The sequence below is a fragment of the Hypanus sabinus genome, chromosome 12 (assembly GCF_030144855.1).
Source record: "Hypanus sabinus isolate sHypSab1 chromosome 12, sHypSab1.hap1, whole genome shotgun sequence".
NCBI classification, from domain to species: domain Eukaryota; kingdom Metazoa; phylum Chordata; class Chondrichthyes; order Myliobatiformes; family Dasyatidae; genus Hypanus; species Hypanus sabinus.
This window is the reverse complement of record NC_082717.1, coordinates 59,701,799-59,716,116: the sequence shown is the minus strand read 5'-3', so window position 1 is coordinate 59,716,116 and position 14,318 is coordinate 59,701,799. Positions and strand designations below refer to the sequence as shown.

The window sequence follows — 14,318 nt, the reverse complement described above, 5'->3', positions numbered from 1 at the left end:
GAACTTTTGCTCAGAACCATGGATTTACAATTGTATTGATCTTTAATTATGTTGGTGAAATGAATTGGATCAATTATTAAGTGCAAGCGAAACCACATAAAATGCACATGGCTTGATTAATTCGACTTGCTCAGCATAAAGAAATTGCCTGTGAATTTATTTTTGTTCCTCTTCCCCACTTCATTTGTGTATTAGATGTACCACAAAATACAACAGTCAGAGTGCATTTATCGGGTCACAATGGAGAAGCTGGCTTATCATAGTAAATGTACAACTGAAGAGTGGGAGTCCCTCATGAAATCTACTTTGCCCAAATCCCTTTGCAAAGAGGTTGAACAGTAAGTGCACTTTCATTCAACATGTGAGTTTAGCAGATTGTTTTCTATGAGTGTTTTATGTGTGATATTTACCATTTAGGAAAGGGGACAAGATTCAATAAATCTTTGGAACTAATTTTTAAAGTCCTAAGCAGATATATTAAAATTTGTTCTTATGCTACCCCTTTATGGAAAAGACTTTGCAGGCTATCTAGAAGGCAAATGAAATGTTGGCCTTCATTGCTAGTGCAGGTAAGACTGCACCTGGAGTACTGCATGCAGTTCTGAATTGAACTGAATTGACTTTATTACTTACACCCTTCACATACATGAGTAAAAATCTTTATGTTACGTCTCCATCTAAATGTGCAACGTGCAATATATAGTAGTTTGTACAACAGGGCAGGACAGTCAATATAACATAGAAATAGAATTGTATCAGCGTGAATTAATCAGTTTGATGGCCTGGTGGAAGAAGCCTGCTGGTCCTGGCTTTTATGCTGCGGTACCATTTCCTGGATGGTAGTAACTGGAACAGTTTGTGGTTGGGGTGACTCGGGTCCCCAGTGATCCTTCAGGCCGTTTTTACACACCTGTCTTTGTAAGTATCCTGAATAGTGGGAAGTTCACATCTGCAGATGTGCTGGGCTGTCTGCACCACTTTCTGCAGAGACCTGTAATTAAGGGAAGTACAGTTCCCAAACCAGGCAGTGATGCAGCTAGTCAGGAGGCTCTTAATTGTGTCCTGTAGTAAGTTCTTAAGGTTTTGGGGCCCGTCCCAAACTTCTTCAACCATCTGAGGTGAAAGAAGTGCTGTTGTGCTTTTTTTGTGTTGAGGGGTAGAGGTGAGGGAACCCACCCTTTCTACCTGCTGGCTATCTGACAGGAAGTCCAGGATTCAACTACACAAGGGAGGGTGAAGGCTGAAGTGTCTGAGCTTCTGGTCTCCTTACTTGAGGAAGGATATACTGGCTTTGGAGGCAGTGTAGAGAAGGTTCATCAGGTTGATTCCAGAGATGAGGGGATTAGACTATGAGGAGAGATTGAGTCGCCTGGGACTGTACTCACTGGAATTCAGAAGAATGAGAGGAGATCTTATAGAAACATATAAAATTATGAAAGGGGTAGATAAGATAGAGGCAAGAAAGTTGTTTCCACTGGTAGATGAGACTAGAAGTAGGGGACATAGCTTCAAGATTTGGGGGAGTAGATTTAGGACGGAGATGAGGACGAGCTGCTTTTACCAGAGAGTAATGAATCTGTGGAATTCTCTGCCCAATGAAGCAGTGGAGGTCACCTCAGTAAATATATTTAAGACAAGGTTGGATAGATTTTTCCATTGCAGGGAAATTATGGGTTATGCGCAGAAGGCAGGTAGGTGGAGATGAGTCCATGGCCTGATCAGCCATGATCTTATTGAATGGCAGATCAGGTCTGATGGACCAATGGCCTACTCCTGCTCCTATTTCTCGTTCTTATGTTGTCTTCTCTAGAATCTGGTTAGGATTGTATTACAGAGTTAATGGCTCAGATCAATGTTCTTGATAATAAATTGTTACCATTTCAGGCTGGGAAGCACAAATTTAGAATTCTCAATAGATTACTGAATTGGGGAATTTTGTTCTTGAATATATTTGTTGACAGGTCAGACATTCATCCTCTCCACCAATTTTAATTTGTATTAATTTGTTGCAAATTGTATTAAGTTTTAAATTTCAAGGAGTAATGTTAAAAAGAATCCAGCTTTACTTCAATAAAGGAGCACATATTTGAAAGAAGTGGTATTCCAACAATGGTTGGGACTAGAACACAAAAGCTGAATAGCTTTTATCACAGAAATTTGGTTTATTTACACAATTTTGGGCATTGTGAGTTTTACTGTCATGACCAGCATTTATTGTCAGTTACCCTTGAATGTAACTGTACTTTCAAATAGGCACTGTATTTTGAGCCTCACAAAAATACTTTACCAAGGACATTGAAGGATGTCCAGAAAGACTTCTTTAAAAATGTAACTTCCCCTTTTGCTGGGAATGGAGAAGGAGCATTGTGAACCTGGAGTCCATGCATTGGTATCACTCAATGTAAATAATGTTACTTATGCCCAGCGTAAATAACAAAAGGAATATATCACCTCACAAGCTACTTACAGGTTATTTCCTGCCTCATCTATGATCTTATTTGGAATTCCTAAGTTAGCATCAGCAGTCATCCCAGAACCTATAGAAAACAGCAGAACTGAGCCATCCTCAATTCCAAGGGATGTAGAACCCTTGAAAATGTGGTGATAAACTGTTGTTCCATTGTTGTCATCCTTGAGTAAATTGAGTTAGGAGTTTCAGTATTTACACTCAACCATGATGACATGGACCGTGCATAACCTGATAGTAGGTTTGCAAATGTTAATGTTCCTACACGCTTGCTTGTAAGTGATAAACAGGAGGAGTTTAGGAGATACTGTTAGCATAGCCTGGCAAGTAAATGTGGTGCATTTATCAGTGGTACACACTGCAGTGATAATGCATCTTTGAAGTAGGGAATGAGTTTGCTGAATGGAGGACCAGTTAGGCAGGCTGCTGTTTTGTTGATGGTGAGCTGCTTTTGTTATTCATGCTGCACTTACTCAAGCAAATGGATTGTTATACCTGTGAGTCTGTTGGGGTCATATACTGTGTGCGGTGCTCCCGGTGTGACATCCTGTATATCGGGGAGACCCAACATAGATTGGGAGACCGCTTCACCGAGCACCTGTGCTCCATCCTCCAGAATAAGTGGAATCTCCCAGTGGCCTCATGTTTTATTCCACTTCCCATTCCTATCTGACATGTCAGCCCATGGCCTCCTCTATTGTCGCAAGAGGCCACATTCAGATTGAAAGAGCAACACCTTATATTCCATCTGGGTAGCCTCCAATCTGATGGCATGAACAATGATTTCTCAAACTTACGGTAATGCCAACCCACTCTCCTTCACCATTCTCCATTTCCATTTCACTCCCTCACCTTTATCTCCTTGCCTGCCCATCACCTCTCTCTGGTGTTCCTGCCCCTTTTTCTTTCTTCCGTGGCCTTCTGTCCTCTCCCTTCAGATTCCCCCTTCTCCAGTCCTGTATCTCTTTCACCAATCAACTTCCCAGCTCTTTACTTCATCCTTCTCCCCCCTCCCGGTATCATCTATCACCTTGTGTTCCTTCCTCCTCTCCACCCACCCTCTAACTCTGACTCATCTTTTTCTCTCCAGTCCTGATGAAGGGTTTCAGCCAGAAACACCAACTGTACTTTTTTCCATAGATGCTGCCTGGCCTGCTGAGTTCCTCCAGCATTTTATGTGTGTTGCTTGGATTTCAGCATCTGTAGACTTTCTCTTATTTTTTATTCCATCATAGATGGACAGAAAGCCTTGAGGTGTCAGGAAATGAGAAACTCATAAAGGTTACCCAGCCTAATCTACACACCTGAGGCTGAAGGGTGAGACCACAGACAAAAGAACCAAGAGAAAAGATTGTGGGATTTGTGAAATAAGTAAAATACACAGTAAAAGGACAAACCAGTAGCATGCATTATCAAATACAAATAAGGGAAAACGGACATCACAGACTGTGAATGTGGTCTGCGGAATTCATGCTTAGACACAATTTGATTTTATAAGACTGTAAGCTGTAGAAGCAGAGTTAGGCTATCTCGCCCATTGAGTCTACTCTCATCATTTCATCATGGCTGATCCAATTTTCCTTTCAGCCCCAATTTCCTGCCTTCTCTTCATATTCTTTCACACCCTGACCAGTCATGAATCTATCAAGCTCTGTCTTAAATATACATATATAATTGGTCTCCAGACCTGCCTGTGGTAAAGAATTCCACAGATTCACCACTCTCTGGCTAAAAAATTTCTCCTCATCTCTGTTCTAAAAGAACACCCCTCTATTCTGAATCTGTATCCTATGTTCTCAGACTCTTCCCACCATAGGAAACATCCTTTTCACATCCACTCTATCAAGGCCTTTCACCACTCAATAGATTTCAATGAGGTCATCCCTCATTCTTCTGAAATCTAGGGAATGCAGGCCCGGAACCATCAAACATTCTTCATATGACAAGCCGTTCAATCCTGGAACGTTTTCATGAACCTCCTTTGAACCCTCTCCAATTTCAGAACATCCTTTCTAAGGATCCCAAACCTGTTCACAATACTCCAAGTGAGACTCACCAGTGCTTTATAAATTCTCAATATTACATCGTTGCTCTTATATTCTAGTCCTCTTGAAATGAATGCTAACATTGCATTTGCCTTCCTCACCACAGACTCAATCTGTGAATTAACTTTCAGGGAATCCTGCACAAGGACTCCCATGTCCCTTTAACATAAGGACATAAGAAATAGGAAGGGGAGTAGGCCATCTGGCCTGTTGAACCTGCTCCGCCACAAGTAATATCATGGCTGATCTGGCCATGGATTCATCTTCACCTAGCCTTTTCCCCATAACCCTTTGCATCTCTGTTTCTTTGTATTTTCTCCCCATTTAGAAAATTGCTAGCTCTTTCATTTCTTCTACCAATGTCCATGTCCATACACTTTCCAACACTGTATTCTAACTGCCACTTCTATGCCCATTCTCTTAATCTGTCTCTGTCCTTCTGGAGTCTCTTTGTTTCCTCAAAACTACCTTCCCCTTCACCTACTGTACCTTTGTATCATCTGCAAGCTTTGCAACAAAGCTGTCAATTCCATCATCCAAATCAATGACATGTAATGTAAAAAGAATTGGTCCCAACACAGACTCATTTGGAACATGACTCATCACTGGCAGCCAACCAGAAAAGGCACCCTTTATTCCCAATCTTTGCCTCCTGCCAGTCAGCCAGTACTTTCTCCATGCTAGAACCTTTACTGTAATACCATGGGCTTGTAGCTTGTTAAGCAGCCTCATGTGTGGCACCTTGTCAAAGGTCTTCTGAAAATCCAAATACACAACATGAACTGATTCTCCTTTGTCTATCCTGCTTGTTATTTCTTCAAAGAATTCCAGCAGGTTTGTCAGGCACGCTATTCCCTTGAGGAAACAATGCTGACTACTACAGTCTATTTTATTGTGTAACTCCCAAGTACCCTGAGACCTCAACCTTTATAATCGACTACAACATCTTCCCAACCACTGAAGTCAAACTAACTAGCCTATGATTTCCTTTCTTCTGCTTCTCTCCCTTCTTGAAGAGTGGAGTGACATTTGCAAATTTCCAATTTACAAAACCATTCCAGAATTCATTGATTCTTCAGAGATCATTACTAATATCTCCATAATCTCTTCAGCCACCTTTTTCAGAATTTTGAGCTGTACACCATCTGGTCCAGGTGACTTATCTACCTTCAGACCTTTCAGTTTCCCAAGAACCTTCTCTCTGGTAATGGTAACTTCATATACTTCATGCTTCCTGACACCTGGAACTTCCACCATATTGATCGTGTCTTCCACAGTGAAGACTGTTGAAAAAACTTATTCAGGTACATACAGTCATGAACAGTCAATTTTGCCAGTAAACAAGAGAAAATCTGCAGGTGCTGGAAATCTGAGCAACACATACAAAATGCTGGAGGAACTCAGCAGGCCAAGCAGCATCTAGGAAGAGTACAATTGACATTTCAGGCCAAACACTTCAGTAGTGTTGGACACTGCTGAAGGATTTTGGCCCCAAACGTCAAATGTACTCTTTTCCAAGATACAGCCTAGCCTGCTGAGTTCCTCCAACATTTTGTTTGAGTTTTGACTGTACATGTGGTTTGCTAGAACATGTGTACCAATGTTAATAAAGCTTTATAACAAATGGTACAAAGTATTAACATACTATGTATTTTTCCATCAGGTTTTAATGCCTTAATACAAACCTTCAAAGGTTGTTAAGTCATTAAAAATTATAAGAACGTAAGAAATAGCAGGAGTAAACCATCTGGCCTGTCGAGCCTGCACTGCCATTCAATAAGATCATAGCTGATCTGGCCATGACCTCAACTGGACCTGCCTGCCTTTCCCCCATAACCCATAATTACCCTACTTTGCAAAAATCTATCCAACCTTGTCTTAAATATATTTACTGAGTAGGCTCCACTGCTTCATTGGGCAGAGAATTCCACAGACTCACTACTGTTTGAGAAAAGGAGTTCCTCTTTGCCTCCATCCTAACTTTACTCCCCTGAATCTTGAGGCTATGTCCCCTAGTTCTAGTCTCAACAACTTTCCTGTCTCTTGTCTATTGCTTTCATAAATTATATATTTCTATAAGATCTCCTCTCAAATTTTGGAATTCCAGCAAGTACAGTCCCCGGTGACTCAATCTCTCCACATAGTCTAACCCCTCATCTCTGTAATCAACCTGGTGAACCTCCTCTGCACCGCCTCCGAAGGCAGTGTATCCTTCCTAAAGTAAGGGGGTCAGAACTGCACAACAGCCTCACCAGTACTCTGTACAGTTGCAGCTTAACCTCTCTGCTCTTAAATTCAATCCCTCTAGCAATGAAGGCCAACATTCCATTTGCCTTCTTGATAGCCTGCTGTACCTGCAAATCTTTATATTCTTTCACAGAATAGCACCGAAATATGCTGACAGTAACATGGCTGTGTCTCACAGTAGAAATAATCAGGGATACATCTTCATTTACAGTCCCTTATAAAAGTATTCAGCCTCAACCCTTTGTTCACACAAATGAGTATTACAGCCAGGAATCTTGATCAATTTAACTGAAGATTTTAATGTGTGAACACGTGCTCCTTTTTCCACATTAGAGCCAAAAGAAATCAGTGAAAATTGTAAAACATGGAAAACTTAAAATTCAAGACCTTTAATGTTAGCAGTTCAAATGTATTCACCCCTTTTACTCAGTACTTAGCTGACCCACCTTTTGCATCGTTTATGACCAGCAGTCTTCTTGGATTTGTCTCTATTAGCACGTGATGGAGCAAGATTTGCCCATTACTCTTTGCTAAATTGTTCAAACTGTGCCAGGTTAGTAAGGGAGTGGTGGAGTACAGCAGTCCGGAGGTCTTGCCAGAGATATTCGATCAGCTGAATGTCAGCTCTGACTGGGTCACTCAAGGATGTCAGGTTTTTTTATTTGAGGGTTGATCTGGCAGTGTGCTTTGGATCATTGTCCTATAGCCAGTAGGAAGATGAACTTCCTCCCCAGTTGAAGCTTTCTGGCAGAGGTCAGCAAGTTTTTATCTAGGATGTCTCTGTATTTAGTAGTAGTTATCTTCCCATCAATCCTGACCAGATTTCCAGTACCTTCTGCTGAAAAGCATCCCCATAGCGTGATCCACCATACTTTACAGTAGGGCTGGTGTTACCTAGCTGATGTACAGCCATGCGTACCACTTAATGTTGAGGCCAAAAAGTTTCACTTCAGTCTCATCGAACCACAGGACCTTCTTCCACGTCCTTACAGCATCTTTTAAGTGACACTTTGCAAAGTCTTTACTAGCAAGAATATATTGTTTTTTTTAGCCAGGTATTCTTCCTTCCCACTCCAGTGAACCAGTCAATACAGTGGCATGGTGGTCAAGTCCACTTCTTTGTCCAGAACCATTTGTTAAGAGCAGCAAATAGTCTGTCACAGGAACAGACGCTTCAACCCACAATGCTGTGCCAGTCCAGTTAAAAAGCAAATCAAAAACACTAACCCATCCTACCTACACATTGTCCATATCCCTCCTCTTCATCACATTCATGTGTCTCTCTAAATGTCCCTTAAAAGCCTCTAATATATTTGCCTCTACCACCTTACCGGGCAGCATTTCCAGGTATTCACCATTCTGAGGAAAAAAAAATGTACCCCTCACATCCCCTTAGAACTTACCAACCTCACCTTCAATGCAACCCCTCTGGTATTAGGCATTCTAACCCGGGGAAACAGATACACCCTGTGTACTTCTATTTATGCCTGTCATAATTTTATAAACCTTCTATCAGATCTCCCCTCAGCCTCCACCACTCCAGAGAAAACAACCCAAGTTTACCCAACCTCTTATGATAGCACATGCCCTGTAGACCAGGCAGCATACTGATAAACCTCTTCTGTACCCTCTCCAAAGTCCCAGCATCCTTCCTTTAACGGGGCAACCAGAACTGTGCGCAGTACTCCAGATGTGGCCTAACCGGTATTTTATAAAGTTGCAAAATAACCTCTTGACTTTTGAACTCAATGCCTCAACTAAAAAGCAAACATTTCATGAGCCACCTTCACCACCTTATCAACCTGTGTGGCCACTTTGAAGGAACCATGAACTTGAATCACAAACTACCTCTTTTCAGAACACATTTTTCTCATAAGTACCCACTTGGTGTAATTTGATTAAATGTGTGAATATTAAATATGTAAATAGACATGTATGTTTAAAATTAATTATTGTCTAACATTAGTTCATGTTTTGACTTCTTTCTATCTTTAATGTCAGATTCCATTTTGATATCAGGCCCTATGAGGACCTCTGGCCAAGGATTTTTATCTATATGATACATAGTAGCTGTGGAAAGAACAGGTATGGATATTAGTGTAAATGTAAAATATATTCCATTTTGGTAACTTTTTTCACACAAAAAATGGAGATACTGTAAATTGGTGATTTAAAAATAGGAAATGTTGCACAGGTCAACAATCTTTTAGATGAAAAGTCAATTTCACAAATTCCAGAAAGCAGATTTCCTAAGATTTGGAGAAAATATATTTGAAAGAATTGTGACCGTCACAGGTGGGATCAGAAGTGTAAAGGGTGAGCAAATCTCAAGGTCCTGGATGTCAGTGTCTCTGAGGGTCTATCCAGCGTATAACGTTTTGATGTAGTTACAAAGGAGGCACCACAGTGGCTATATTTCATTAGGGGTCTGAGGAGTTTTGGTATTTCACCAAAGACTTTTGCAAATTTCTACAGATGTACCATGGGTAACATTCTAATAGGCTGCATTGCCGTCTGATATTGGAGGGGGGAGGAGGGGGAGCACTGCACAGGATTGAAATAAGCTGCAGAAAGTTGTAAACTTAGTCAGTTCCATCATGGGCACTAGCTTCCCAGCATCTGGGACATAATCAAGGAGTGCTGCCTCAAAAAAGTAGCATTCATCATTAAGAATCCCTGACACCTAGGGCAGGCCCTCTTCTCATTGCTACCATTGAGGGGGAGGTGCAGGAGCCTGAAGGCACACACTTAACGATTCAGGAACAAATGTATATACTTTAATTTACAATTTTTATTTTGTATTGCAATGTACTGCTGCCACATAACACATTTCATGACATATGCCAGTGATGTTAAACCTGATTCTGATTCTAAATTAACAGCTATCTGCACTTCAAAATGCTGCTAAATTGCAGCTGGAATAATGTTAGCAGTTGGTATTTTAAATTGTATTTTCTGATTTTATTTTTTTAAATTGCCACCTTCTTTTCTGTCCAGCACTGATCTGGAAAAACTGTGTCGGTTCACAATGTCAGTGAAGAAAAACTACCGTCGTGTGCCTTACCACAACTGGAAACATGCGGTCTCTGTGGCACATTGCATGTACACTATCCTGCAGAGCGTTCAGGGCACATTTTCAGAACTGGAGGTAGGTGAATACAATCTTTAACCCACTGAATTAGAATCATGCAGGCACTGGAAGCACCTGTTACCCTAATAGGGACTAAAGATATTATTAGAGCATGATTAAATAGAACTAATGTGCACAATGAAATATATCATGAATGAGATGAATAGATAATGGAAGCTTCAGATCATTCCAATAGAAGCTGTTTTGTTAATGTTCCAATTATTTATCTAATCCACTTTAAAGTTTGAGCATACTTGATTATGTATCATTCTGTAATGAAGTTTGAGTAGGAATAATGACAAAATATAATGGATATACTCAAAATGACATCAGTCTTTTATACACCTGAAACAAGTTCTATGAGTTTGACATTAACCAGTCCTTCAGTTACCCTGATATGACCATAGTCTCCAGATATTTCCACATTATAGAGAATTTGATAATGGAGGAAAGTCTTGCACTGGAATGTTCTTGCATTTTATTTTACTTTGGTCTTGATTTTGGTAAAAGTACTTCAAAATCTTTGAAATTTTAGGATGGTATAGTTACTCCAGAGGGAATATGTGCAATGGTAACAATCTTCACTGAAGACTGAAAGTTAGAAAAAAATACATTTCTCCCTCTCTTCAGCAAGTTTGGTGGAAACATGGACTGAATCTGTTTGCTGCTGTTCTCAGACTGTACAGCAGATTTGTAATCTGTGGCCCCTCTTCTGCCTTGGTAATCTGAGGATAGATTGCTGCTCTGCTCTGATTCCGCAAGGTCTTTTTGTAATTTTGTTCCATAGCCATTATGCCAATCAAAGATATTACAATGCAATAAGCTAAGTTTATTTCAGCCAAGTCTGGTCTTCTACAGCAGCAACCAGATGTTGGGTGTCTTCTGTTTGTAGTACTGAAACATTGGTTACCAAATGCTGGAATATGATCGAATCCATGCATTGCCCACTTTATTGATTAAACTAACTCCCAGCTCTGCACAAGACAGCGGGCAAGGTTTTCATCAGACCCTATACTGCTTGGCATTGCACTCAGGATTTCCCACGGTCTTGCGAATGCTTAAGGATTCAATTGCATCTACTCAGTCAACTTTCTGTCTACTTGCTCATAAGGACTCTCTTTCAAATCCTCTACAGCTAAGTGTGTGCATCATTGCCTTTTGGGGACAGCATTTACATCATTCTTTATTTCTAAACCATTTGATGTCCAGTGTTTCACAACAGAAAGGAAAACTATCTCTAACATAACTGCTAATTCGCCAGGAGTTTTACTAATAAGCTGATATTTGAGAGTTGTACATGTGTAACTGTTTAATAATGTGAAGAGGAAGATGGAAAGTACTGTAAATGTCACACACCTACACAACATGCAGCTTGAAGAGGTTATGGACTGAGGGGAGCATAGAAGCTGAGAAAGAGAATTGGCTATGAGGTTACTCTCATTAAGGTCTCTACTTCCAACTCTTAAATTCAGGGCAGGAATGAAACACTCATCTTTTCAAGCTTGCTCCATCATTCAATGATTCATGGCTGATCTGATTGTAACCTCATTTCTGTGTTCTCACCTCTATAGGCTTTCACTTTGTTTATCAAGAACCTACCTAACTTTGCCTTATAAATACTCAGAAACTGCTTTCACCAGCCTTTGAGGAAGAGTTCCAAAGACTCATACTGTGGGAGAAAAGAACTTGCTTCCGTTGTCTCTTAAATGAGTAATGTCTTATTTATAAACAGTGACTGCTAACTTATAGGCTTTCCCACAAAAGGAAATATCCTTTCCACATCCATCCTGTCAGGGCCTTTCAGGATCCTGCTGCTCTAATGGTTGGAACAGAATTACAAGGTGGCAAGGTAAATGAGTGTTCCTTAGTTTCTTTAGGTAGTAATTCTGTTCCAAGTTGAAAAAACTGGTAGGATGCACAATTATTGCAGCATTTATAAATCTTGAAGTTTATTTGTCATCACATTGTGTCATTTTCCAGTGTGTTTTTAATTTATTTTTGTGATCTTAGTGTCGCGGGATGACCAGCAATCATTGCCTATCTCATAACAGTATGGGAAGTACTGTTAGAATAGCCCGGGTAAATAATGTTGTGGATGTTACACACTGCAACCACTGTGCACTGGTGGTGAACAGAATGAATGTTTAGGGTTATGAATGATACTGTGCCAATACTGTGCATTGTCCTGGATTTCAAACTTTTGCTTTGTTGGTGGTGGTATGGCCTTGGGATGCAATCAAATAAACACCATGTTAAAAACATTGTAACCAATATTACTTCTTACCTGTTGTTCCTCGCAGCCTTTTCTGTCCCCTCAAATCAATGAGGTCACAAAAATTGCACGTATTCACCACAGGTGCTAAGAAATTCATTAAGTTCCTTCAAATTCATTAACTCAACTCACTTAGTTAATTCATTGAGTCACATAGAACTTGAGCTGGTCTAGCAAGTTCCTAATTTCTACAAGTAAGAGGGAGTCTTGAACTTGCTAAGAATTGTATATATAAATGCTGATAGCTCTATGTGGAACTGCCAGAATTGCCAGCAAATTCTGCCACCATTGTTCTACTTTACAATGTTTTAATGTCTGTCTATCCATAAGATGACTGGAACAGCATTTGTGTCAGTGAAACAAATCACTATAAAATAAAAGAGGAAAAGTATTTTACAACTTGTAAAATGGGATGTAAACTTGCCATGAAACAAATACTTACAAATTTCCCCCTTTAACATTTTTGCATTGTCTCACTGAATGAAATGTTACTGCCATTGCTATATCTTAGAATACAAGTTGAAATGCTTTCTACTTTACCCAGATGCCCCTTCTCCTTCATGACTGTGACTGCAGAATCTCTCTCCTTTGTGTGCTGGGGGGAAATAAATAACCTTCTCCTCATTACTTGAATCTCTGTTCCTTTTCTCCACCAATACAACAAAGTTACAATACCAATAAGTTTTAAAAGTATGTTTTGTCTCAATATTTTTTCATGTCTAAAGTTAGTAGAAACCTACCACCATACTCAGCAATCTTCTGAAGGAGTTAGTAATGTAGAAATGCCCATGTGTAGAATTCATTTCTATCATTTGAACATCCTTTACTTATTAAAGCCCAAAAAGCTTCGGCACTATTTAACAAGAATTATGAACCTAATGTATGTGCAGCACTACTTTTGCAAATTATGTTGTGCAGTGAAATACTGTAGAACAATGTACCATGGTGCCATCACACTGACTTCTATTGTCAAGTTCTCCTTGAGAGGTAAACAATTGAATTATTTACCATAATCTCATTTTGGACAAAATTGTATAATAGAGTCATAGAGTTGTACAGCACAGAATTTGGCCCTTCTACGCACCACGTCAATTTGACCTATATACACTAATCCTACTTCCCCTCACTAGGTCTACATTCTAATGTATCTTCCCTATTTAAATGTCAGTCTGAATGACTCTTGAAATTCATAATTGTATTTAGCCCCACCACCTCCAACAATGAGTTCCAAATATTCAAACATCCTCTGTGTAAAATCTACTTTAAGCTCTGATCTCTCATTTTCAACATGTGCCCTCTTGTTTCTTTTTTTGATAACTTTATCTTCTCTGATTATCTACTCTGATCAACCCTCTTATATACCTCTATTAGGTTGCTTCTTAGCCTCCTTCACTCCAAGGAAACCAAACACAGTTTATTCATTCTCTCTCCATAACTAAAGTCCTCCAATCCAGGCATTATCTTGAGTAATATGCTCTGTACCCTTTCCAGTGCAGCAACGAGAACTGCAAACAAAATTTCAAACATTCTTACCAGTGTTTTGAAAAGTTGTCTTGTCATGTTACAACTTCAGTATACTGTGACTTGACCTAAGAAGGCAAGCATGCTATACGCTTTCTTTACAACTCTGTATACCTGTGTTATCATTTTTAGAGAATTATGTTCTTGAACTTGGGTCTGTCTATTTGTCAGCTTTCCTTAGTGCCCTGCCATTTACTAGATGCCCTACTCCTATTTCACTTCCCAAATGCATCACCTTTTGGTATTAAATCCATCTGCCAACATTCTGTCCAATTTTCCATCTGTAGCCTCAGACAACATTTTTCACTACCCACAACAGCTTCAACATTCATACCATTGACTGAATATTTGTGAGGAAGTATCTTAAGTTGCCATTTTACATGATGTTCCATGTTATATTCAAACACAGGTATTATTAAGAATAGATTTATAACTATTTCTTTTTCTCTCCCTTTTGTTTTCATGAAAAGAGAAAAAGTCTCCTTGTGGCTTGTTTGTGTCATGACCTAGACCACAGAGGTTATACTAACAGCTACCTACAAAAGTTTGACCATCCACTGGCCGCTCTGTACTCCACCTCCATAATGGAGCAGCATCACTTCTCCCAGACAGTTGCTATCTTACAGGTAGGATTAC

The 14,318-nt window shown here is 39.8% G+C and overlaps 1 protein-coding gene across 4 annotated transcripts in view; it reads left to right on the top strand.

The window, feature by feature from the left end:
- pde10a (phosphodiesterase 10A) overlaps window positions 1–14,318 on the top strand; it is a 204,907-nt gene that overhangs the window by 151,521 nt on the left and 39,068 nt on the right. For 3 of the 4 annotated variants that reach the window (XM_059986042.1, XM_059986041.1, XM_059986040.1), the window contains 4 exons: window positions 196–338; window positions 8,761–8,844; window positions 9,757–9,907; window positions 14,153–14,308. In XM_059986042.1, the coding sequence (XP_059842025.1) occupies window positions 196–338; window positions 8,761–8,844; window positions 9,757–9,907; window positions 14,153–14,308 (534 nt within the window). Of the gene's footprint in view, window positions 1–195; window positions 339–8,760; window positions 8,845–9,756; window positions 9,908–11,899; window positions 11,969–14,152; window positions 14,309–14,318 lie in introns of all 4 variants that reach the window. The other variant, XM_059986039.1, reaches the window with a different exon arrangement.